The sequence below is a fragment of the Anomaloglossus baeobatrachus genome, chromosome 4 (genome assembly GCF_048569485.1).
Source record: "Anomaloglossus baeobatrachus isolate aAnoBae1 chromosome 4, aAnoBae1.hap1, whole genome shotgun sequence".
Lineage (NCBI taxonomy): Eukaryota > Metazoa > Chordata > Amphibia > Anura > Aromobatidae > Anomaloglossus > Anomaloglossus baeobatrachus.
In genome coordinates, this window is record NC_134356.1 from 428,664,506 (window position 1) to 428,691,317 (window position 26,812).

At 44.5% G+C, this 26,812-nt stretch overlaps 1 protein-coding gene across 2 annotated transcripts in view; it reads left to right on the plus strand.

Annotated features, from left to right (window-relative positions):
- Positions 1-26,812, plus strand: part of LOC142301605 (protein tyrosine phosphatase domain-containing protein 1-like) — a 68,869-nt gene that overhangs the window by 14,302 nt on the left and 27,755 nt on the right. For both annotated transcript variants that reach the window (XM_075342635.1, XM_075342634.1), the window contains exons 3-4: positions 11,300-11,418; positions 20,863-21,000. In XM_075342635.1, the coding sequence (XP_075198750.1) occupies positions 11,300-11,418; positions 20,863-21,000 (257 nt within the window). The remainder of the gene's footprint in view (positions 1-11,299; positions 11,419-20,862; positions 21,001-26,812) is intronic.

Genomic DNA, 26,812 nt, shown 5'->3' on the forward strand with positions numbered 1-26,812 from the left:
ATCACAAATTCTTTGGTATTATTATCTTCATTTATTTTGCTTGCAATGAAAAAACACAAAAGAGAATGAAACAAAAATCAAATCATTGATCATTTCACACAAAACTCCAAAAGTGGGCCATACAAAAGTATTGGCACCCTTAGCCTAATACTTGGTTGCACGACCTTTAGCCAAAATAACTGCGAACAACCGCTTCCGGTAACCATCAATGAGTTTATTACAATGCTCTGCTGGAATTTTAGACCATTCATCTTTGACAAACTTCTCCAGGTCCCTGAGATTTGAAGGGTACCTTCTCCAAACTGCCATTTTGAGATCTCTCCACAGGTGTTCTATGGGATTCAGGTCTGGACTCATTGCTGGCCACTTTAGTAGTCTCCAGTGCTTTCTATCAAACCATTTTCTAGTGCTTTTTGAAGTGTGTTTTGGGTCATTGTCCTGCTGGAAGACCCAAGACCTAGCTTTCTCACACTGGGCCCTACATTATGCTGCAAAATTTGTTGGTAGTCTTCAGACTTCATAATGCCATGCACACAGTCAAGCAGTCCAGTGCCAGAGGCAGCAAAGCAACCCCAAAACATCAGGGAACCTCCACCATGTTTGACTGTAGGGACCGTGTTCTTTTCTTTGAATGCCTCTTTTTTTTTTCCTGTAAACTCTATGTTGATGGCTTTTTCCAAAAAGCTCTACTTTTGTCTCATCTGACCACAGAACATTCTTCCAAAACGTTTTAGGCTTTCTCAGGTAAGTTTTGGCAAACTCCAGCCTGGCTTTTTTATGTCTCGGGGTAAGAAGTGGGGTCTTCATGGGTATCCTACCATACAGTCCCTTTTCATTCAGACGCCGACGGATAGTACGGGTTGACACTGTTGTACCCTCGGACTGCAGGGCAGCTTGAACTTGTTTGGATGTTAGTCGAGGTACTTTATCCACCATACGCACAATCTTGCGTTGAAATCTCTCGTCAATTTTTCTTTTCCTTCCACATCTAGGGAGGTTAGCCACAGTGCCATGGGCTTTAAACTTCTTGATGACACAGCGCACCGTAGACACAAGGATCTTTCAGGTCTTTGGAGATGGACTTGTAGCCTTGAGATTGCTCATGCTTCCTCACAATTTGGATTCTCAAGTCCTCAGACAGTTCTTTGATCTTCTTTCTTTTCTCCATGCTCAATGTGGTACACACAAGGACACAGGACAGAGGTTGAGTCAACTTTAATCCATGTCAACTGGCTGCAAGTGTGATTTAGTTATTGCCAACACCTGTTAGGTGCCACAGGTAAGTTACAGGTGCTGTTAATTACACAAATTAGAGAAGCATCACATGATTTTTCAAACAGTGGCAATACTTTTGTCCACCCCCTTTTTTATGTTTGGTGTAGAATTATATCCAATTTGGCTTTATGACAATTTTTTTTTTCATTGAAGACAAATTAAATGAAGATAATAATACCAAAAAATTTGTGATTGCAATCATTTTCAAGAAGAAACTGAGTATTATCTGACAGAATTGCAGGGGTGCCAATACTTTTGACCAGCACTGTATAATAAAAAAATACCTGATAGAAATCTCACGATTCCCGGGTCAACCTCTGAAGCGCTGCTACTGCTCCCAGTGTCTTTTTTTTTTTTCCAAAACGTTTTTTATTGATTTTTCAAATTTGTAAAAACATGACAAGTATCATTGCAAAAGAAGAACATTCGTCTGACAAAATGTGACATAGAGGTGGGTGATACCCCAATTTGGAGTTCCATGTTGCTGTTCGATTTAAGATAGTATACAGTAACATTAAACCAAAACAGAGGTAATGAAATATAATATAACATATGCAATACAATTCGTTAAATCTCTGTGTCGTCCCTGAATGATTTCAATTTTGCTAGCGTGCCTTGGTATTCCCAACCGTCTCGTCTCCCCCTCCCGCCAGAGCCCCCTCCTAGGTGATTCTCAGTTTACCCAGGCTGTCCTGGATATCGCTCAGGATATACCACTCCGAGTGAACAAAAGGTGCCATCAGGTTTATTATTTCTCCCTGTGTGAATTGGCTTTCAATAAAATGTCTCCATCTCACAAAAAACTTGGCTGTCAACCCATCTTTATCCCTCTCCGCTTCTAGTTTTTCCCACTTCAGAAGGTTGTGTAGATCGCCCATAACCTCCTTTATGGATGGGCCCTCCCTTTGAATCCAGTGTTTTAAGATGCAACGCTTAGCTATCATGGCTATGTCATGCGTTATTGCGTATTTCCTCTTTTCCTGCGTGCTCGGTCCTTCTCCTACTCCTCCCTCAAAGGAGTGGAAAATCCACACCATTAAGTCTAGTTTGCTGAAAATTCCCCATGTTGACTGGGCAAATAGTCTGACTTGGTTCCAGAACCTAGCGATTTTCTCACATTCCCATAGCCCATGCAGCATATCCGTTTTTTCTTTTTGACACTTAGGACACCACCTATCCCTACCTGGTATGTTGAAACCTATAATGGCCCTATGTAGAATTCTGAATTGAGTGTCTCTCCATCTCTCATTGGTAATATGTTTCCGCACTTGTACCCATCCTCTCAGTATATCATCCACCACTTCTTCCCTTCCCAATTGTTTCCCCCACGCTTTTAAAGTCCGACTATCCTCCCGTGAGATAAGCACCCCCCTTAGCGATCGATAAATTTTAGAGACATTTATACTTGTTACATCACATTCTAGTAACTCATCAATCGAACTTCTATTCAACTCTCTTCCAACCACAACAAGGTCTCCTATTATTCCATGTTTCAATTGTTCATACTGGATGACATGTGAGCTATTAAGGTTGTACTTATCCAACACTTCCCGACCTGTCATCCACCTCCTGTCCTCCACATTCATGACATCTATCATTCTCCTGACTCCCCTCTCTTTCCATCTAGTAAATATCTTGTTTTCTCGTCCCAGGGGAAAATTTGGGAATGCCCAGGGGTTCAAGTACTTGGACACTTTCCATGAGAGCCCCAGTTTTTTCCTTACCGACTTCCATGTTAGCATGGTGTCTCGGAATATAATTGAGTTCCTTATGTGCCCTTCAACCCTGGATAGTGGGGAGTGCAGAATGGACGTCAGATCCCACGGTGACGCATATTTAGTTTCCATCGCATGATCTGAGTGCCTACTCGTTCCTCTCACCCAATCAATTACATGCCTCATGATACATACAAGATTATACCCTTGGACATCTGGAAAGTTTAGACCTCCCTCCTCTGTTGACTTCATCAGTGTACGCAGCTTTATTCTGGGTTTCCTTCCCCTCCACAGAAATTCTGTATACGCGGAGTTGAGCTTATTCACATCCTTTAGTTTTAGCAATAGCGGGATTGTCTGGAAGGGATACAGCAGCCTAGGAAAGCTCATCATTTTTATCAGGTGGCATCTTGCCAGTAATGGAAGTGGCAGACCTTTCCATCCCTTTAATTGAACTATAATTTTCCTGATTAGCGGTCCATAGTTCAAGTTATAGATTGTTTCCACCGATCTTCCTATATGCACTCCCAGGTATTTAATTGAAGATTGTGCTATAGGAATTCCACATAGACAGCCATCCCTTATTTGTCCCCCCATTGTCCCATGATGCCCCTTTAGGAACATGATCTCGCACTTTTTTTTGTTCAGTTTGAAACCGGAGAATGAGCCAAATTTTTCAATCAAGGCAAGAGTCTGTGGCAAATCCGCACCGGGGTCCCCCATATAAAGTATGATGTCATCAGCAAAAAGCGCTGTCTTTACTTCTGAACCCCTTATCTTGATTCCTTTAAAGCTATTTTGTCCCTGTAGTATTCTTGACAACGGCTCGATTGCCAGGTTGAATAAAAGAGGAGATAATGGGCAGCCCTGTCTTGTTCCCTTCATCAAAGGGAACACGTCTGATAGAAAGCCCGGAGTGTGTACCCTAGCTCCCGAGTTGGCATAAAGGTTTCTAATGTAAAGTCTCATCTTGCCTACAATCCCTATGGCCTCCATTACCCTGTCTAACCACCTCCAATTTACATTATCAAACGCTTTTTCTGCGTCAAGTGTAACTAGGGCAGGTCTAGCCCCTCCCTCAGTGAGACCCAGTCTAACCGAGTCTACCACTAGAATTGTCTTTCGGATATTGGTAACGGCATTTCTCCCCTTAATAAACCCCACCTGGTGATTCGTAATTATCCTAGGTAAGATCTCGGCCAGTCTATTAGCCATGATCTTGGACATAATTTTTAAATCCTGATTTATGAGCGATATAGGTCTATAACTAGAGGGATCATCCAGGTCCTTGGTTCCCTTGGGGAGTAATTTAATATATGCTATGTTGGAATTTTTGGGTATTTCCGCCCCTCCCAGGAAAGCATTAAAGACTGAGGTTAGATCCGGCGAGATCAGATCCTTCAGAGCCTTATAGAATTCACTATTGAAACCGTCAGGTCCCGGTGCCTTGTTGGTGTTAAGCTCCCCAATTGTTCTCGTCACCTCCTCTACTGTGATATCTGCGTTTAAGGCACTCAAATCTTCCTCCGTCAAGCTAGGCATTTGGGCTTGTCTTAGCCACTCTGCCTCATCAGTCATGTTGTTATTCCCTGACCCATATAGCTTTCTATAGTAATCTCCCAACAGTTTATTAATGTCCTTAGGATCCGTAGTCACCTCTCCCCCCTTTGTTTTCAGTTTAGAGATCACTGTCATCTTTCTGCTGCCCCTTGCCAGATTGGCCAACATCCTTCCCGCCTTGTTGCCAAACCTATGTAAGTCAACCTCCTTGTGCGACCAGAATAGTTGTTCCTTTTTTTTGGCCCATTCGTCAAATCCCTCTTTTGCCTCCAGCCATCTGCCTTTTGTCATGGGAGATCTATTTGTCACATAATTTGTATATGCTACCCGTACTGCTTCACTATGGAAATTATAATTCTCATTGGTTTTCCGTTTGATCATGGCTGCGTACCCCACCAGACGGCCCCTTAGGACCGCTTTTGCCGTTTCCCAAAATATCACTGGGGACTCTCTATGTTCCTTATTGTCCTCTGCGAATTCTCCCCACCACTCCTGTAGCACCTTGTGGAAATTATCTTGCCTGAGAAGGAACGATGGGAATCTCCATATGATATCTGTACCTCTCCTGAATTTCTCTCTAATGCCCAATCTCACCGGACTATGATCAGAAATCACCATATTCTCTATCACACAATCTTGCGTTCCACTCAGTAAGTCTTGCGAGATCCAGAACTGATCAATACGTGACCAGCTATCATGAGGGTGAGAGAAGTGTGTATACTCTCTGTCATGTGGGTGAGTTAGTCTCCAGATGTCTTTCAGTCCTACGTCTTCTAATGTTACATCCCTATTGTCTAAACTCCTGCCCACATTAGCTGTCCCCTCCTCGCCCCTCCTCCTATCTTCAGCTGAGTCTGGGACGGTGTTAAAATCGCCTCCCACTATAATGTTAGCCTCCCCATCTGCTAATATGGTGGCCTTTATGTCATCATGGAATGTGATTTGTTGTGAATTTGGGCCATAGACATTATAAATACTGAGTTTACCCGCTGGACTAACGATTGTTAAGTGCTGCCACCTTCCATGGTCGTCTGCCTCATGTGCCACTACCTCATGACTGAATTGTTTATTTATTAGAATCATAGTGCCCGCTTTTCTACCTTGTGCCGCTGCCCCGTAAACGGTGCCCACCCAATGTTTCTTCATGCGGAAAAAGTCCTCCCCCCCCAAGTGGTTTTCCTGTAATAAGGCAATGTCTGTCTTTAGTCTTTTCAGATGTCTCAATATCATTGCTCATTTGTTAGGTGATCTCAGCCCTTTAACATTCCACGTAGTTATCTGTATCATGTTTACCTGTGTATTCTGCTTTTACTACTCCCTCCCCTATGGGCCCCTGCATCAAGGAAGACGAGATGTTCGACACTAGAATCACAGTTGGTACCACAAAATCGACACTCCCTTTCCCCACCTTGCAAATATAACAAATACAACAAAAAGCATGTAACTGTAAAACATATTTTCCCTTCCGAGAAATCCACGGCGCTTTCCGCCACGTTGGTGAGCTCCCCTATTCCTAGCCAAAATATGTAGCTCCCTAATCACCCCCCAAAAAATATATGTTCTATCCCCGGACTAACTGGAATAAGCCTTTGAAAATTATGCAAAAATTAGCACAGTATGTCAAAACCTCAGCAAGATTCTCCAGTCCTACTTATCTCTGACTCCAGGTAGCCATCAGTCCGCCCAGAACAGGCCCACCTCATTTGAATTTGGATGATGTTCCTGGACAAAGGAGAAAAAGAAAAAAGACCAAGGGGAGAGAAGATGGAGAAAGAAAGAAGAAGAAAAAAAAAAAAAAAAAAAAAGAGAGGGGGGGGGAAGAGGACCCAGACTTTGGGATGTTTTCCTCTCTTTTCTCCCTTCCCCCTCCTCCTCTCACCTCCCCAACCCTCTCTCCGTAATGCATCCTCCTCAACGCCTCTTCCTGTTTGGGAAGAAAAAAAAAAAAAAAAAAAAAAAACAGGCAAAAAAAGGAAAAACAATGAGCGAGTTCCAGTTCAGGTATCATGGTTTCTCTCCAAAGGTTGGTTCCTGTGTTCCGGGCGAGAATTATGCTGTCGACCCGGGCTTGGCCTCCTTTCCTCCCTGGTCTCGACTTGCTTTTGTCCCCCAAGACGTCCCACATCTCTTCCTGAGCTTGTGGGGGATCCTCTTCTGTTATTCCCTTCTCCACTAGCTCCTTTTTCTTGCCTTTCTGACCTAGTCTTGTCGAGCTCTGCCATGAGAATGTTTTCTGCTTCTTTGTAGTCCTTGTAGTATACAAACGAGCCATTGGGGTTTCTAACTTTCAGTGTAGCAGGGTATAATAGCTGGCACTTTACTTTTTTGTTGTACAGAAATGAGCAAATTTTGGTAAATTCTTTTCTCCTTCTGGATACTTCCGCTGAATAATCCCCAAAAATTAGCAGTCTGTTGCCTTGATATTGTAGTGGACGCTTTCGTTCTCTAAAGGCCCTCAATATTTCCTCCTTATGCTTATAATCAAGGTACTTGACAATCACCTGTCTGGCTCTTATCGGGGTATTCTTGTTTGAGTTGTGGCCCTCTCCCTTATTCGCCTCCTGGTGTCTCAGTGGACCCACTCTGTGGGCTCTTTCAACTCTGAATTTCGCCTTTATGCCCAGGGCCTGCGGTAGCTCCAACTCACATATATTATCCAACTGTCCAATCGACACAGACTCTGGCAACCCGACTATACGTAGGTTGTTTCGTCTCGATCTGTTTTCCAGATCTTCCGCTTTATCCTTCAAGTATTCATTAGATTTTGCTAGAGCTGCTATTTGTGCTTGCATAGCCAGTATTGTCTCCTTGGAGTCAGATATTCTCTGCTCTGATTCTGCCAGTCTAGATGCATGGGCATTTATCTGTTTTTGCATATTAGCTAATGATGTTTGTATGGCTGCCTCAATAGCCACTTTAACCTCTTTTGACAAGTGTGATGTCACGTCTTCAGCCAGTTTTTTATAGTCCACATTAAGCTTTTGTGTGTACTTGTCTTGGCCTGCAGGTGGTGCTGTTTTCTTATTTCTCTTTGTCTGGACTGGGCCACCACCTCCATCCCCCAATAGCTTGCAGGCTTGTGATGTTGGTGTAGTAGGCTGTTTTTTGTTTCCTTTGGAAGGGGTATTATTAATTCTTGCATTTGACTTCCTGTGAGTCTGAGTGGGATTAATCTCCCTGTACTGTTTGTCAGTTTCATCCTCCAACACTGCTGTGCCTCTGAGCTGCCCTGCTTTGCCTGCATCCTCTCTCCCCTCTGCCTCCATATCCTCTTCATCCTCCCATTGCGATCCACCGTCATCAGTCCCCTGCATCCACTTCTCTCCTGCTGTGTCCTCCTGTGACTCCTTGCTCATATCTTCCTTATCTCCTGTCTCCTCGCTCATATCTCCCCTATCTCTCCCCCTCCAGCTCTGTGTTTGCTTTTCTGTGTCTCTCACCATGCGCTCAGGCTCCTCCCCCATCAGGCTCGTCGGCGCCATTATCTTATCTTCTCCTCTATCCATGTCAAAGCTTCTCTAGGCTGCCTCACCGCTCCCAGCACTTCTCAGGAGGTACCGTTCCATAGCTGGCTGCTTTAGGTAACCTCCTGTGCTGCTCTCTGTTTGGTGGCTCGTCCGGGGGGGGTCTTTTTTTAGTCGGTTTCTGTGAGGGGTGGCAGGAGCTTCTCCTCTAAGCTTCCACCTCAGCCAGGACAGGATCTGGAAGTCCGCTCCCAGTGTCTTTTAATGCATTGCCTGCAGTGCTGATATCAACTAGCAAGTGTGACGACATGGACACTCAGAGCCTAGCATGGGTTAACTTTCTTAACATTCAGCCAGGCATGAAGACAGTTTGTTTATAGATGGGGGATAATCCCTCATTGTTCTACAAGACTCTTGGGAGTTTATAGTATTGAAGTTTTTGTTGACTCATGTAATTGTTTTGGCCACTGAAGGCCAGACACCCAGATAACTCAATTATGCAAACTTCCCATTGTATTACTAAGTGAATTGCTAGATGTGATGTAACTTACCTGCCTCACCCTTGTCTCTGGATATTTGAATATAGCTTGAAATTCATCCAATAAGAGAAGCAACTTTGTACAACCAATCCGATAAGGGCACAGTATATCCGAAGGGAAGGCTATGGCTATAAAAAGGGACTTCTTTAAGTCACCGGTTGTTGATGGATGTTGCATGATCCAGTCTAAGCTCTTAGGAGCTGGCTAGGGGATCAGAGCCAGGATGCCTTGTGGACTCGGTCTAGGGACTTTGGCTCTGACTAGAGGATCACTTGGCTACAAGGCTTCAATCTAGGGACTTCGATTCCGATTGGAGATCATAACTGCAGTCTAGGGATTTCGACTCCGGCTGCCAGGATTATATCATTTCATACCAGGGACTACTTAAGGAAGAAACCCAGGTTGGGACAATTTGGTCATCTGGCTACAGACTTTGCAGACCTCATCCAGCTTCCTAAATCTGGCATTATTCCATTCTCGGTGGGTGCCCGCCAAAAGCGGGGTGCTGCTGGATTGGAGTATGTAGCCCTGGAAGCTCTGAAGCATGGACATTCTAATCCCTAGTGAGCCAGCGGAACGGTGAGACTCTGTTGCCTGTTACATTTGTGTGTTTTGCTGGTTATGTGCTATGTGCCGTTAATTGTTTGGGGATCCAATAAAGCCTTAATATTGTGATTCCCTCACCCTGTGTTGTCTGAGTAGTGTTCCACCCACAGTTAAGGAGGTCGGCGTTCAGTTGGGATGAGCCCTGGGCCACGCTGTCTTTCTAAAGGCGGCCGAGCCAGCGGACGAGAGCACCCACTGACCCCGTGTCTCCACAGCAAGCACTGCAGCCAATCAGTGAACTCAGCAGCTCTGAGTCGCCTGTGTCGTCTACTCAGGCAGATCTGCTAAAAGCATTGATTGGCTGCAACGCTATTGACATGATGTCTACGCTACAGACAATAATACTCTGGGAGCAGCGGTTCAGACTCAGCATTGGACATGGAGAGTTTGAGTAAAGTGCAATTTATTTTTTAAATAAATTACCTCAGTGGAACGGGTTTTATATATACACTTACAAAGTAATGGCTCAAGTTATAGTGACCTCAGGTAATAATAATTTCAACATTTAGTAGTCTTTCTTGGGATACATTCAGCATACAATGCACAAACACTGTTGATCTACAAAATACAGATTTTCACCAGAATTATTGAAATACACAATGATCCTCTGTCTAGTAGCGCCTCTCCACAGTACAGAGCGGTACTACAAGTTCTGTACTGCTCTTCTGAAGGGATGAGCAGATTAGTACAGAAGAAAGAAAGTAATTCACATCTGCCATCATTCTGACATGTATCAGTAAATAAATACTTTATCTGAATTTACTCTCTTCTTAATTTTCTTTAAAGCACCACTCCAGGATTTTTTTTGTTTTTTTGTATTGCACCATTGGAATAGTGCTAAAGTGGGGCTTACACGCTGCGACATCGCTAGCATCGGCTAGCGATGTCAAGCGCGATAGCACCCGACCCCGTCGTACGTGCGATATTGTGTGATCGCTGCCGTAGTGAATATTGTCGCTACAGCAGCGTCACACGCACATACCTGCTCTGCGACATAGCTCTCGCCGTCGAACCTCCTCCTTTCTAAGGGGGCGGTTCGTGCGGCATCACAGCAACGTCACACGGCAGGCGTCCAATAGAAGCGGAGGGGCGGAGATGAAGCGGGACGTAACATCCCGCCCACCTCCTTCCTTCCGCATTGCTGATGGAGGCAGGTAAGGAGATGTTTGTCGCTCCTGCGGTGTCACACACAGCGATGTGTGCTGCTGCAGGAACGAGAAACAACATCGCTAATAAAAAGAAAACAATTTTTTGTTTCAGGACGACCTCTCCTCTGCAAACGATTTTGACCGCTTTTGCGATCGTTTAAGGTCACTCATAAGTGTCACACACTGCGATATCATTAATGACGCCGGATGTGCGTCACAAACAACGTGACCCCGACGATAATTCATTAACGATATCGTAGCGTGTTAACCCCGCTTAAGTCCCTTGACCCTTGTCTTATACTCACTCTCCGGCAACGTCATCTTGTATCACTGCCCCTCTGGTTGGTTTCCAGCGATTTGTGACCTGCCGCCATCTCCACTATTTCATGGAGCACACTGGAGGTCACAAATTAATAAAACTCTATGAGAACCTTGTTCTGGTACTCATAGAGTTGTATTGAGCACATGTGATTTAACTTCTGATTTCGGCCAGTTAGAAGTTGCAGTCACAAAATGACACCGCAGGATCATAGCAATGCCAAAAATGCATGAAAACGCTGGAGGGAGAGTATAGCACAGGCAGAAGCCTTAGAATTAAAGTGCCACTCCAGCGCTGAAGAAAAACCCAAACATGCTGAATTGGTGCTTAATTGCTCATCTTTCAGTTTTTTGGAGCTACAAAACCAACTACTTGTTCTTCATAGAAATAAGGCCCATCTAGGTGAGCCAATAATCGGGAGTGAGCATACTTTAGAAGACTCAGCTTGTGTAAATATAAAATGGAGAGAGGGCAGTTTAGGCCTGAGCAGCAGGTGTGAGCTATCACTCAATCAAGGGCTTCTGTACCCTAGAAAGCAGGAAGTTTAGAGGCAGGGCACTCTTGAACGATGACAATGGGACAGCACCCTTAACTCAATATGTTCGTCATGGAAGAAATGGTATTATAACTTGAGCTACCACTGCATTAAAAAATCTTTTTGTGTTTATTATAGGTATGGTATACGGTCTTTGATCAATGCGCAGCATCCTTGGGAGCATGGCTACTGTGGAGATTCTCTGGATCCAGAGAGTGGCTTTTCGTACAGACCTCAAGATTTTATGGACTCTGGCAGTGAGTGCATCTTTTTGTGTATATTATTTTAGATTTGTAAAATTTGTATACTAGTTGTTGCTATTGTGGCGCCCCTGAGACTTCAGTCGCCACAGGGTACTGCACCTCACCAGAGGTGCAGTATTCATCCTGGGTAAGGAGGAGGTTATTGCCGGTAAAACCACCACAAACCACCCAAACATACAGTTAGAGCCCTCTCACTGGGACTGAGCTGGGGTAGAGACATTGGAGGGTGGCCATCAGTAATGTAGTGGACCCTCTGCTCACTAGTTCAGGAACCTTGGGGGGGGAGTGAGCAGCACAAAGAGAGGGAAGTAGTGAGTCAGCAGTTTGCACACCAGTCAGTCTGAGGAGGGAGAAAGAAGCAGAGCTGTAGGAGAGGGGTCCTGGGGACGGGAGGCTGGTGGAATTTGTCCAAGGACTAGGAGTGAGTACAGAAGGGGGAGAAAAGCCACAGACACACACACTTACAGTCAGTAGTCAGACAGTGACAGACAGGGAATAAGTGAGGCTTGGAGGACACGGTCGCTGTGGAGAGAGCTATGTCATAGCTTCCTCAGGACCGGGTGCAGAGAGAACAGGATGCGGAGCCCTAGGCTGGTGGGCACTGCACGTCCTGCCAGCAAAATCTGCTAAGAAAGCTGTGGAAAAAAAGCGCATATAGGGTCTTACCCCAGTATATAAGGGGTGGGAGGAGGGTGAAACTACTCACCAGATATTGTTGTGAAAGTCACAACAACTGTAGTCGCATGTAGAATCTGATCAAAGGCTGCAGCCACCCGAAAAGGCTGATAACAGAGAGCATGAGAGAGGGGTGTTTAATACTGCGCCAAAAGATCACTGGAACAGATGTTTAGATTAATGTATCTTTATTTTCATCCAGGTCTATGCGTTTCAGGAGCCACTGCCCCCTTCCTCAGAACCGTCAGGAAAAACAAACATCAAATCTGTCCAGGTGGACACCAGCATACAGATAAATAGACCGCCCCCTTCCTCAGGACCGTCAGGAAAGACAAACATCAAATCTGTCCTGGTGGACACCAGCATACAGATAAATAGACCGCCCCCTTCCTCAGGACCGTCAGGAAAGACAAACATCAATTCTGTCCTGGTGGACACCAGCATACAGATAAATAGACCGCCCCCTTCCTCAGGACCGTCAGGAAAGACAAACATCAAATCTGTCCTGGTGGACACCAGCATACAGATAAATAGACCTCTAGGAAAGACAAACATCAAATCTGTCCTGGTGGACACCAGCATACAGATAAATAGACCTCTAGGAAAGACAAACATCAAATCTGTCCTGGTGGACACCAGCATACAGATAAATAGACCGCCCCCTTCCTCAGGACCGTCAGGAAAGACAAACATCAAATCTGTCCTGGTGGACACCAGCATACAGATAAATAGACCGCCCCCTTCCTCAGGACCGTCAGGAAAGACAAACATCAATTCTGTCCTGGTGGACACCAGCATACAGATAAATAGACCTCTATCTAGAGGTCTATTTATCTGTATGCTGGTGTCCACCAGGACAGATTTGATGTTTGTCTTTCCTAGAGGTCTATTTATCTGTATGCTGGTGTCCACCAGGACAGATTTGATGTTTGTCTTTCCTAGAGGTCTATTTATCTGTATGCTGGTGTCCACCAGGACAGATTTGATGTTTGTCTTTCCTAGAGGTCTATTTATCTGTATGCTGGTGTCCACCAGGACAGATTTGATGTTTGTCTTTCCTAGAGGTCTATTTATCTGTATGCTGGTGTCCACCAGGACAGATTTGATGTTTGTCTTTCCTAGAGGTCTATTTATCTGTATGCTGGTGTCCACCAGGACAGATTTGATGTTTGTCTTTCCTAGAGGTCTATTTATCTGTATGCTGGTGTCCACCAGGACAGATTTGATGTTTGTCTTTCCTAGAGGTCTATTTATCTGTATGCTGGTGTCCACCAGGACAGATTTGATGTTTGTCTTTCCTAGAGGTCTATTTATCTGTATGCTGGTGTCCACCAGGACAGATTTGATGTTTGTCTTTCCTAGAGGTCTATTTATCTGTATGCTGGTGTCCACCAGGACAGATTTGATGTTTGTCTTTCCTAGAGGTCTATTTATCTGTATGCTGGTGTCCACCAGGACAGATTTGATGTTTGTCTTTCCTAGAGGTCTATTTATCTGTATGCTGGTGTCCACCAGGACAGATTTGATGTTTGTCTTTCCTAGAGGTCTATTTATCTGTATGCTGGTGTCCACCAGGACAGATTTGATGTTTGTCTTTCCTAGAGGTCTATTTATCTGTATGCTGGTGTCCACCAGGACAGATTTGATGTTTGTCTTTCCTGACGGTCCTGAGGAAGGGGGCGGTCTATTTATCTGTATGCTGGTGTCCACCGGGACAGATTTGATGTTTGTCTTTCCTGACGGTCCTGAGGAAGGGGGCGGTCTATTTATCTGTATGCTGGTGTCCACCAGGACAGATTTGATGTTTGTCTTTCCTGACGGTCCTGAGGAAGGGGGCGGTCTATTTATCTGTATGCTGGTGTCCACCAGGACAGATTTGATGTTTGTCTTTCCTAGAGGTCTATTTATCTGTATGCTGGTGTCCACCAGGACAGATTTGATGTTTGTCTTTCCTAGAGGTCTATTTATCTGTATGCTGGTGTCCACCAGGACAGATTTGATGTTTGTCTTTCCTAGAGGTCTATTTATCTGTATGCTGGTGTCCACCAGGACAGATTTGATGTTTGTCTTTCCTAGAGGTCTATTTATCTGTATGCTGGTGTCCACCAGGACAGATTTGATGTTTGTCTTTCCTAGAGGTCTATTTATCTGTATGCTGGTGTCCACCAGGACAGATTTGATGTTTGTCTTTCCTAGAGGTCTATTTATCTGTATGCTGGTGTCCACCAGGACAGATTTGATGTTTGTCTTTCCTGACGGTCCTGAGGAAGGGGGCGGTCTATTTATCTGTATGCTGGTGTCCACCGGGACAGATTTGATGTTTGTCTTTCCTGACGGTCCTGAGGAAGGGGGCGGTCTATTTATCTGTATGCTGGTGTCCACCAGGACAGATTTGATGTTTGTCTTTCCTGACGGTCCTGAGGAAGGGGGCGGTCTATTTATCTGTATGCTGGTGTCCACCAGGACAGATTTGATGTTTGTCTTTCCTAGAGGTCTATTTATCTGTATGCTGGTGTCCACCAGGACAGATTTGATGTTTGTCTTTCCTAGAGGTCTATTTATCTGTATGCTGGTGTCCACCAGGACAGATTTGATGTTTGTCTTTCCTAGAGGTCTATTTATCTGTATGCTGGTGTCCACCAGGACAGATTTGATGTTTGTCTTTCCTAGAGGTCTATTTATCTGTATGCTGGTGTCCACCAGGACAGATTTGATGTTTGTCTTTCCTAGAAGTCTATTTATCTGTATGCTGGTGTCCACCAGGACAGATTTGATGTTTGTCTTTCCTAGAGGTCTATTTATCTGTATGCTGGTGTCCACCAGGACAGATTTGATGTTTGTCTTTCCTAGAGGTCTATTTATCTGTATGCTGGTGTCCACCAGGACAGATTTGATGTTTGTCTTTCCTAGAGGTCTATTTATCTGTATGCTGGTGTCCACCAGGACAGATTTGATGTTTGTCTTTCCTGACGGTCCTGAGGAAGGGGGCGGTCTATTTATCTGTATGCTGGTGTCCACCGGGACAGATTTGATGTTTGTCTTTCCTGACGGTCCTGAGGAAGGGGGCGGTCTATTTATCTGTATGCTGGTGTCCACCAGGACAGATTTGATGTTTGTCTTTCCTGACGGTCCTGAGGAAGGGGGCGGTCTATTTATCTGTATGCTGGTGTCCACCAGGACAGATTTGATGTTTGTCTTTCCTAGAGGTCTATTTATCTGTATGCTGGTGTCCACCAGGACAGATTTGATGTTTGTCTTTCCTAGAGGTCTATTTATCTGTATGCTGGTGTCCACCAGGACAGATTTGATGTTTGTCTTTCCTAGAGGTCTATTTATCTGTATGCTGGTGTCCACCAGGACAGATTTGATGTTTGTCTTTCCTAGCGGTCTATTTATCTGTATGCTGGTGTCCACCAGGACAGATTTGATGTTTGTCTTTCCTAGAGGTCTATTTATCTGTATGCTGGTGTCCACCAGGACAGATTTGATGTTTGTCTTTCCTAGAGGTCTATTTATCTCTATGCTGGTGTCCACCAGGACAGATTTGATGTTTGTCTTTCCTAGAGGTCTATTTATCTGTATGCTGGTGTCCACCAGGACAGATTTGATGTTTGTCTTTCCTAGAGGTCTATTTATCTGTATGCTGGTGTCCACCAGGACAGATTTGATGTTTGTCTTTCCTAGAGGTCTATTTATCTGTATGCTGGTGTCCACCAGGACAGATTTGATGTTTGTCTTTCCTAGAGGTCTATTTATCTGTATGCTGGTGTCCACCAGGACAGATTTGATGTTTGTCTTTCCTAGAGGTCTATTTATCTGTATGCTGGTGTCCACCAGGACAGATTTGATGTTTGTCTTTCCTAGAGGTCTATTTATCTGTATGCTGGTGTCCACCAGGACAGATTTGATGTTTGTCTTTCCTAGAGGTCTATTTATCTGTATGCTGGTGTCCACCAGGACAGATTTGATGTTTGTCTTTCCTAGAGGTCTATTTATCTGTATGCTGGTGTCCACCAGGACAGATTTGATGTTTGTCTTTCCTAGAGGTCTATTTATCTGTATGCTGGTGTCCACCAGGACAGATTTGATGTTTGTCTTTCCTAGAGGTCTATTTATCTGTATGCTGGTGTCCACCAGGACAGATTTGATGTTTGTCTTTCCTAGAGGTCTATTTATCTGTATGCTGGTGTCCACCAGGACAGATTTGATGTTTGTCTTTCCTAGAGGTCTATTTATCTGTATGCTGGTGTCCACCAGGACAGATTTGATGTTTGTCTTTCCTAGAGGTCTATTTATCTGTATGCTGGTGTCCACCAGGACAGATTTGATGTTTGTCTTTCCTAGAGGTCTATTTATCTGTATGCTGGTGTCCACCAGGACAGATTTGATGTTTGTCTTTCCTAGAGGTCTATTTATCTGTATGCTGGTGTCCACCAGGACAGATTTGATGTTTGTCTTTCCTAGAGGTCTATTTATCTGTATGCTGGTGTCCACCAGGACAGATTTGATGTTTGTCTTTCCTAGAGGTCTATTTATCTGTATGCTGGTGTCCACCAGGACAGATTTGATGTTTGTCTTTCCTGACGGTCCTGAGGAAGGGGGCAGTGGCTCCTGAAACGCGTAGACCTGGATGAAAATAAAGATACATTAATCTAAACATCTGTTCCAGTGATCTTTTGGCGCAGTATTAAACACCCCTCTCTCATGCTCTCTGTTATCAGCAAAATCTGCTAGGCAGAGGATTTGAAGTCTTCTGGCCCATGCAAAGTGCCCGAGGCACAGCAGCATATAGAGCCAGGGGTCGTGACAAAAAGGACGGCACCAACTACGGACTCGCGCGAGGATCAATCTTCCTGCTTGTCTCTTGTCCTCAGACAGACAGAATAATCCCCCAGGTAAGCAGAGAGGTTGGGTGGATTCCAGGCCCAAGTCCCTCAGACCTAGGGACAGAAGCACTGCAGGGGGTTATTAACCTGCAGACAGGACAATGTACACACAAGGCAACACTCCAAACATCTGAACATACACAATCTGGCATTTACAATCACGAAATTTTGCACAGATGCCCCACATCATAGACTATGTTTTAACGGGAAAATTTAACCCCGTGCTTTACAGTTACTCTCCAAAAAAACCTGCCTCCATTAAAGTCAATGGAGCTGCGAGCTAAAGGTTATTAATAGCAGCTGTGATTGGTTGCTATAGGAACAAAGGACATTCACAGTATAAGAAGCTTATGTGTGAGCTAATAAGATGTCGGTGGGGAGATGGATAGAGACAAAGAAAGAGACAGACAGGCTCAGACAGAGTAAGAGGCAGACAGGGAAAGAGACAGACAGACAGACACAGACAGACAGGGAAAGAGACAAAGAGAGAGACAGACAGGGAAAGAGACAGACAGAGGCAGACAGACAGACAGGCACAGACAGGGAAAGAGACAGACAGAGAAAGAGACAGACAGAGGCAGACAGACACACACAGACAGGCACAGACAGGGAAAGTGACAGACAGACAGTCAAAGAGACAGAGGCAGACAGGCACAGACAGACAGTGAAAGAGTCAGGCACAGACAGACAGGGAAAGAGACAGACAGAGAAAGAGACAGACAGGGAAAGAGACAGAGAAGGGGAAAGAGACAGAGAAGGGAAAAGAGAAAGGGAAAGAGACAAAAACGGAAAGAGACAGACAAGGAAAGAGAAAGAGACAGGGAACGAGACAGACGGGAAACGAGAAAGACGGGGAACGAGACAGACGGGGAACGAAACAGACGGGGAACGAGACAGATGGGGAATGAGACAGACGGGGAATGAGACAGACCTCCTGGAAAGAGACAGATGGGGAACGAGACAGACAGGAAATGAGACAGACCTCCTGGAAAGAGACAGATGGGGAACGAGACAGACCTCCAGGAAAGAGACAGACGGGAAACAAGACAGACCTCCTGGAAAGAGACAGACGGGGCAAGAGACAGCCAGGGAAAGACAGCCAGGGAAACAGACTGACAGACACAGAGATTGAGAGAGACAGACAGACACAGAGATTGAGAGAGACAGACAGACACAGAGATTGAGAGAGACAGACCGACACAGAGATTAAGAGAGACAGACAGACACAGAGATTAAGAGAGACTGACACACAGAGATTGAGAGAGACAAAGAGACTGAGACAGAGACAGACAGAGAAATAGACACAGACAGACAGAGAGACAGACACAGACAGACAGACATGGATAGAGAGAGACACACATTGATAGAGATAAACACACAGACAGACAGGGAAAGAGACAGAGAGACAGACACACAGAGACAGAGAGACAGACACACAAACACACAGAGGCAGACACACAGAAAGAGACAGACAGAAATAGACATAGACAGACAGAGACTGGGAGAGACTGGGTGAGAGACAGAGAGACAGTTATTATCCCGGGCAACGCCCGGGTACTACAGCCAGCATTTTATAAAAATGGCACTAATGTAAAATAGTCATGTGGGAAATGGATTTAGTAACCATTTTGTGTAACATAACTCTGGTTTAAGAGCATAAAAATGAAAAGTTTGAAAATTGTGAACTTTTCAAACTTTTTGACAAAATTACTTAACATAAAACATTTCAACCTAAATTTACCACTAACATGAAGTACAACGTGTCGCAAAAAAACTATCTCAGAATCACTGCGAACCAATGAAAAGTTCCAGAATTATTACCACATAACTGGTCAGATTTGTAAAATTTTGTCTTGTCAGGAAGGTGAAAACAGGCATTGATTAAAGGGAACCTGTCAGGTCCAATATGCACCCAGAACCACGAGTAGTTCTGGGTGCATATTGCTTAATCCCTGCCTATCTGTCCCTGTATCTAGTAACATAGATAAAGATATCTTTAGAAAAACTATTTCTAAAGATCTTTTATCATATGCTAATGAGCGTGGGGACTAGTCCCAAGAGCGTTGCTTCCCTTGCTAGTCAGCCCCATGAGCATGTTGGCACGCCCCTGTGGGTGTACTAACATGCTAATGAATGCACAGCGTCAGAGGATGATCTCACTCACCTCTCAGCTGCCATCGCGTCCGACGCTGGGTTTCACATGTGTCACAAAAAAACCAATGACAGAATCACGGAATTAGTTGAAGCCTTCCAGAATTATTACAACATAAATTGACTTGGTCAGAATTGAAAAAATTGGCCTGGTCAGGAAGGAGAAAACAGGCTTGGGGGATGAAAATAAATAAATAATAAAAAAAATATGGTTTTTAAAAAAAAAAGTGGTATTTCGATGTCTGTAAAAATCAGATCAAAATATAAAATGAACCATATCTGTAAACACTGTAATGGCTAAAAAAATATCAAATACTAGAATTGCGTTTTTTGGCCACCTTAACATTGCAAAAAATATAAAAAGAGATCAAAATATTGTATCTAACCCTAGATAAAATAAAATGTCAGATTTGGGCGTAGAAAAAGCAAGCCCTCACACAGCTCCATTGGTAAAAAATGTAAAATCGTTATGGGTCTCGGAAAATGGTGGCACAAGCAAAGTTTGTTTTTATTCACAAATTTAAAAAAACCATGTCACCACTTAAATAAAAAAAACTGCATGTTTTGTATCATTGTATTCAAACTGGCTTTGAAAATCCGATTACCTGGCTGTTTTTAACATACTATGAATGCTGTAAATTAAAAAACTAAAAAGAATTCAAAAATACGAGTTTTTCTGCAAAAACAAGCCCTTATACAGATATGTCAATAGAAAAATAAAGAAGCCATGGCTTTTGGAAGAAGTGGATGAAAAAGACAAAAGAGCAAAAATGGAAAGTCGCCATGTTGGGAAGGGGTTAACAAGCATAATACATTGCATGAAACATTTGAAGTAGGACTAAAATAATTTAAGAAAATATTTCCTTTTGCGCAGACAGATAAACTTATGGTATCAATACAGGGAGACAATTAGTGCTCATTAAGGACCATTTTCACCTCAGACCTCACACTGATCCAAAAAAGGTTTGTAGGAATGACTGTTACCTTCGTTCATGTGAACCTCAGCTTTAGTAAAAAGATGTAACAAGAAGGGGTTAATTATTGAGTGTGTTTCAGTTTGTAACTATAACTTTCTCATCAGAGAGGAAGAGGACTATTCCAAAGCCACCTATTGGAAGTAACAATCCTAAAAGTCAATATTGACCCTTTAATGAGCCTTGTCATATGGATAAAAGCCAAACCAGACATTTTATTTCCATACATGTGTTTTCAGGTTATTTACCGCTCATCAGTGCAAAGCAAAAGTCTGATTCCGATGAATGAAAGTTATTTAATCCGTAATCTAAAGGATAATGTTTTGTCTTGTGGAGAGCGCCAAGCTGGCGTAAGGACAGTTATAGCCCATGTATGCACACTAGGATATTAAATATACCAATTGCCTCTTCAGAGAGGAAGAAGACTTGAACTCTAGTGTCAACTATTGGAAGTAGCAATCCTAAAAGTCATAATTGACCTTTAATGAGACTTGTCATATGACTTAGGATAAAAGCCAAACAAGACACTGTATTTGCAGACAAGTTTTTCAGGGTGTTTGCTCATAGTCAGCACAAAGCAAGGGAACTGATTTTGCTGGCAAGAGGCCTCTGAGGTGGTCAGTTTGTAACTAGCACTCCAAAACATCTCATTATTTGTTCCATTTCCTATTATTGCTACATTTACTTTTGTCATTGCCATGGTCTTGTTTCCTATTTGATTTGTCTCGAACATAAAACTTTGTTCTCTACAGTTTCCTTCTATAATTTTGGGCTTCCTGATTTTGGCATAGTTCCTGTTCCAAGAATTCTGGACGCTGTGAAAGTCATTGCATTTGCTCTGCGAGAGGGAAGGGTAGCTGTGCACTGCCATGCAGGACTAGGCCGCACAGGTATTTGTTTATTTATACTACTGTCATGCTGTGAATGGATAAAAAAAAAATGCATCAATGGCCGCCTATCCTTACAAGATAGCTAAATTAACATTCATTCTGTTGATCAATTGGCTAGAAATAAGCTATCAATATGGATTGTTTTCATTCTGTAGTTCACCTACAAGAGTTTACTTATACGGACCAACCAGCGACACTAATTTACTGATTATAATGAGTAAACATTCATCGGTGGTCATTTAATGGTCTTTTTAACCAGGCAGACCATGGTAAATGTGGTGGTCATTAAAGGGAACCTGTCACCAGTTTTCTTGCTTGTAAACCGTGCCCATCACGGGAAAGTAATCGGGTCCCACTCACCAGTATGGCTAACTGGGTGAGCTTGCTCTCAGGGTTCAAGCTTGGGATTTTCTGGACCTTGTAGTGGGAAAGTCCTATCCCGCTCATTGCGCTAGTACCCCGATTTTGGAGCGGGTGAAGAACGGATCTTGAAGGCTCCGTCCTCGTTGGGTAAATTGTCAGGACACCTGAAGCTCCTTCCAGACCTAGGGTCCACGTACCCCATCGTGCCCTGGCCCCTGCCCGGTGATGGCACAAGGCCGCCGGCTGTCCTCCTCGACAGTCTGTGCCCCTTGTCATGATCCCCTGCGACCGGGGTCCAGCTCCTACCAGGCCCAGACCAACGTCTGCCACCTAGTAGTCTCAAGGAGCCCAGCTCCTGACCTCTCCTCTCGAGAGTCACTGCACAACTGACTGTCTCCTGACACTCCTGACCCCCCTTAACCAACCCCCCAAGTCGGCGACCCTATTCCACTCAGGTCAGCCACTGGTGTGTCTGGTGGATGTGGTGCAGAGTGTTCCTAGGATTTTGATTAGCTTGTTCTTGGCAACACCAAAGGTCAGGGACCCGTAACCAAGGAGGAGTTGGATACTGTACAGAAGGGCAGATTGCACAATGCCCTGTGAAGACCTGATAGGCCAGGGCGTCACACATGTAAGTGAATGACAGTTTTACGTCATCCTCATAGTGCCCGAAGTCTTGGGCCTGCGCCGTGCTATCCCTGGCAGTTTAATATAGTACAGTGAGGCATGCTTACGTAGGTCTCCAATTCCACTGTGCTGGCGAGAAACTTTGGCATGTCTCATGTACCCTGTTGAATAGCCAGTGATTCCACTGCGCAGGCGTGATACTTCGAGCACTGTGTGGATGAGGTACAGATATTATCCACTTACATGCAATTAGAAAAGGTGGTGTTTGAAGGGGCCAGGGTGGTACTGATATCAATCTGGAGACACTCATCTGACCGAACCATGCATATGTCATGCAGCATGGTACAATGGCACATCTGAGGATATAAAGGGATTGCCTGAACCCTATTCACAAGATCTTTAAAGTAAAGGGCGGGGTTTATAAGCATTTAACTGGTGACAGGTTCCCTTTAAGTGTGTATAGGCTGCCATTGTTCTTGGCAGTGAGGGTCCTGTTTTCCCATACTATTGCACCACTGAGGATGATCTTTTGTGCTGCACAAAAGATCATTTAACCTGATGAACGAGCAATGAGCGAGCAGCCTATTTACTTTGAAATATTATTGTGAAACAAGCATTTTTAAGAACACTAATTTTCGATAATCTTTTAGTGTAATTGCAGCTTTACTGAACTACATTGTAACAGGTCAGGAGACATCCTAGTAAAGTGAATGTCACAGTTAGGCCAAGTTTCTGTCCATCCATATGTGCTCTCACAGATTTACTTCTTTCCTGTATTGTCCTTAAAGAGGACCTTCCAGCAGTTTGAAAATGTTTACCTGGCCACATCTCAGAATTATGGCTGCAAAGCTGACTAAAACATATTTTTTATTTCTCCTCTCCATTGTGGAGATATTAGCTTGAAAACTTTAGGTTATAATTTATGTTATAATTCAACTGGTGTTACCAGAGGTTTGTCTTTGGGGGCGTGAACCTCTTCCCCTGTATGAGGTTACCAATCATAAGCAGGCAGCATCACACAGTAGAGAAAAGAACACGCCCTCCTCACCTTTACTCTCTGCAGTTACTGTGTAGATTAAGATACTGTACAGCATTGCTAAGTTACAGTTAGGTCGAGAAGCATTTGGCATTTTACCTGTTTACCAAAATATATTCAATACACAGTTATGTAATCAATATGTGTTTTAAGTGCATATTCTCAGCTTTAATTTGAGAGTATTCACATCCTAATTGGTTTAAGGGTTTAGAAATTACAGCTCTTTAACATGTAGCTGCCTCTTTTTCAAGGGACCAAAAGTATTGGACAATTATATCAAAAAGCTCTTTAATGGGCTGCATGCCGCGAAAGTAACCCAGACGTTTTTTAAGGTAAAGAAGTGGAATAGGCTGCAATGGCCAAGTCAGTCACCAGATCTCTACCCCATTGAGCATGCATTCCACATGCATAAGACAAAACCTAAGGCAGAAAGACGCAAAAACATGCAACAACTGAAGTCAGCTGCAGTAAAGGCTTGGGATAGCATTGCAAAGGAGGAAACCCACGTTTAGTGACGTCCATGTGCAGTGCTCCATGGGGCAGGTGGTTAACCTACTCGTTGCCGGGAAGTTGAGGGTCGGGTCAGGTCATGTTGCCCCTAGGCGTGCAGTGATTGGAGGGAAAAGTGGGGAGTTGGGGAAAGTTTGTCATGACGCCAAATCTGGTACGCGGCCAGGGAATAGCCGCCGCTGCAGCATTCCTCACTGGGTCAGGTGTTATGGCAGCCAGGAGGGTGTCACTCCCCACAGGCAGAGCGTGTCCCGGGTGGATGACGGGGGTTGGTGGTCCCTTGGAAGCGCCAAAGCATGGGGTGACGGCATCGCTAAATAAAGTCTGAGTCAGCAAATGCGGTTCCAGGTTCTTTTACTCACTGATTCAAAGGTGCTGGTCTCTGCCGTCGGGGGCTCCGGTCAATCCCAAGCAGATAAGAAGCTGCCACTGGTGTTTGAGACGAGAGAGAGGAAATGTCCTATCCTTAGGGTGTCCCTTTTGGAAGGTAGGAACCCTGGCTGAGCTCCAAGCCCCAGGCCCTGTGTAGATTCAAAGAGTTCCAGAGGTGTCTTGTCAGAACTATGGTCCCGACTCGCCTGATCCCTATGTGTGTGTGTTGCGCATATTTCTACCCCCAAGTGGAGCCTGCCCACCAGATGGCTGGCTTCAGTGACTGGGGAAGTCCCATGCATCGTGATGGCCACCCACCTATCTACCCTAAGCCAACACCCCTGTGAGAAGGCTTCTAAGCCGTATGTGGAGTGTGAAAGTGGAACACTGGTGATTAAACCCCCCTTGCCTGAGATGGATACTGTACCTTAATTGAGGTGCAGTACCCTGTGGCGACCAGAGCCTCAGGGGTACCACATTCCCTCATGGCAAATGGCAGCACTCCCGGGCTACAAGAAAACACAGTTAACACCACAATTTTTATATATGCATAAAACAGGTTAACAATTAACACTTTTCTTTTTATGGGAGGCAGCAATAATTTCAAACAGTTCAAACATTTTCAACATTACCGGTTACTGGTTATCAAAACATTTCAAAGTAAACAATTAGCAGCAATTAGGGAACATTCTGCATATCAAAAACATCAATAATTATTCTTTCTTGGCTACTGGTTGTTCCAGAGGGCAGGTCCCCACCCCTGGTTTGGCACAATCACTGGACATCCTCTGACATAATGTCCTGACTTGCCACAACGGCGGCAGATGGGCTGCCTGTCAGCATCATAACGGTTAGTCACTGGGGGCGGCGGGTTCTTCCCACATCGCCGCCAGGAGAGATCATCAGCACTGGAAGCCAGTTCAATGGTCACCGGTTGCTGGGTCCTTGGTTTGGTCTGCATTACCTTGGTCAGAGCAGCCATGCCTTTTCTCAGTTCCAAAATCTAGAGTTGCAGTTCAAATAAGCTGTACAGTCTATTCTGGGAAACAGTTCCCACTTTTGGCTGGAGACACGGGGTTTCCTGGTAATTTCCAGCAGCGGGGCTCTTCTTCGCCCGCTTATTTGGGCTCCACCCTTGAAGAGACGCCTCCTCTTTTCCCATGCTTTGTCGATAATGGTGGCTGTCATTTTTTGTCAACGCCAAATTACCGGTTTAACATTAACACAGTATTTTAGGCGCACAGTACCCTATCCCTATTTTGTTTAATTATTTGTATTCGTGACACCAAATGCAGCGCCTCAAGGGGCATGTGGTTAACCTACTCGTTGATGGGCGTTGAGGGTCGGGTCAGGCAATGTCACGGGTGGCCTTGCCTGGTTCCGTTGCCTCGAGGCATGCAGTAAATGGAGGGAAAAGTGGGGTGTTGAGGAAAGTTTGTCGTGACACCACCTGTGGTACGTGGCCAAGGAATAGCAGCCACTGCAGAATATCCTCACCGGGTCAGGTGTTATGGCAGTCTGGAGGGTGTCACTCTCCACAGGTGGAGCGGGCCCCAGGTAGATGGCAGGGGTTGGCGGTCCCTTGGAAGCGCTGAAGCGCAGGGTGACAGCGCCGCTAAAAAGAGTCTGAGTCAGCAACTGCGGTTCCAGGTTCTTTTACTCGCTGATTCAAAGCTGCGCCCAGGTGCTGGTCTCTGCCGTTCAGGGCTCTGGTCAATTCCAAGCAGGTGAAGGGCCACCACTGGTATTTGATAAGAGAGAGAGGAAATGTCCTATCCTTAGGGTGTCCCGTTTGGAAGGTAGGAACCCCGGCTGAGCTCCCGATCCAAGCCCCGGGCCCTGTGTAGATTCAAAGACATCCAGAGGTGTCTTGTCAGAACTATGCTCCTGACTCGTTTGATCCCTATGTGAGTGTGTTGCGCCTACTTCTACCACCAAGTGGAGCCCGCCCCCCAGGTGGCTGGCTTCAGTGACCGGGGAAGTCCCATGCATCGTGATGACCACTCCCTATCTACCTTGAGCCAACCCCCCTTCATGAGAAGGCTCCTAAGCTGTATGTGGAGTGTGAAAGTGGAACACTGGTGGATTTCAGACTTCAGGCAGTCATTGTCTGCAAAGGATTCTCTGTGAAGAATTAAAAGTGAACATTTTATTTATGGGAAAGTAAATTTGTTCAATTACTTCTGAGTCTCTGAAAAGAGGAGCCTTTGTAGAAAAATGTTTGCAATTCCTAAGCATTTCATATATTATATGATATGATATTTTTGTTTAACCCCTTTAATTAAACCTGAAAGTCTCCACTGCAATTCTATCTCAATTGTTTCAGTTTAACCTTCGTCAGGCTGCATAATTTTACAACGTTAACAGCGACCCCTTATCTCGGAAGGGGGTTGAGATATTTTATTGAAATTTGGCCAATATATTCTGGTCCAAAACTGCAGAGATATCACGAAATTTCAGCCCTCTACGGCTTTTGGAAAAAAAAAATGTATTGCAATTTTAAAACGGAATAGTTACAATTGTACCTATTCAGCCGGACAAAGGTTAAATAAAAAATAGAGGCATGCAGAGCTGAAATCATAAAGATTCAGTCATAGTCCAAATATTTCTGGAGCTAACTGTTGGTATGATTACAAACATTACAAACACTTCCAAATCTCATGTCATGTCAGTCAGTATGAAGTGAGGGTGAGAGCTCACAGTATTGAATGAGCTGGAAAGGTCTGTAATGCTACTTAACTCAGCTTTGTTGTATCTCTACATAGGAACTGCAGAGTTCAGTAAGGAGAAGCATGTGTGTTCATTTCTCTCCATGATTGGTTAACCTCTTGCAGGGAAAGAAGTACACGCCCCCAAAAACAAATCTCTTGTAATGCCCAGTTGAACTATAACATGAATTATAAA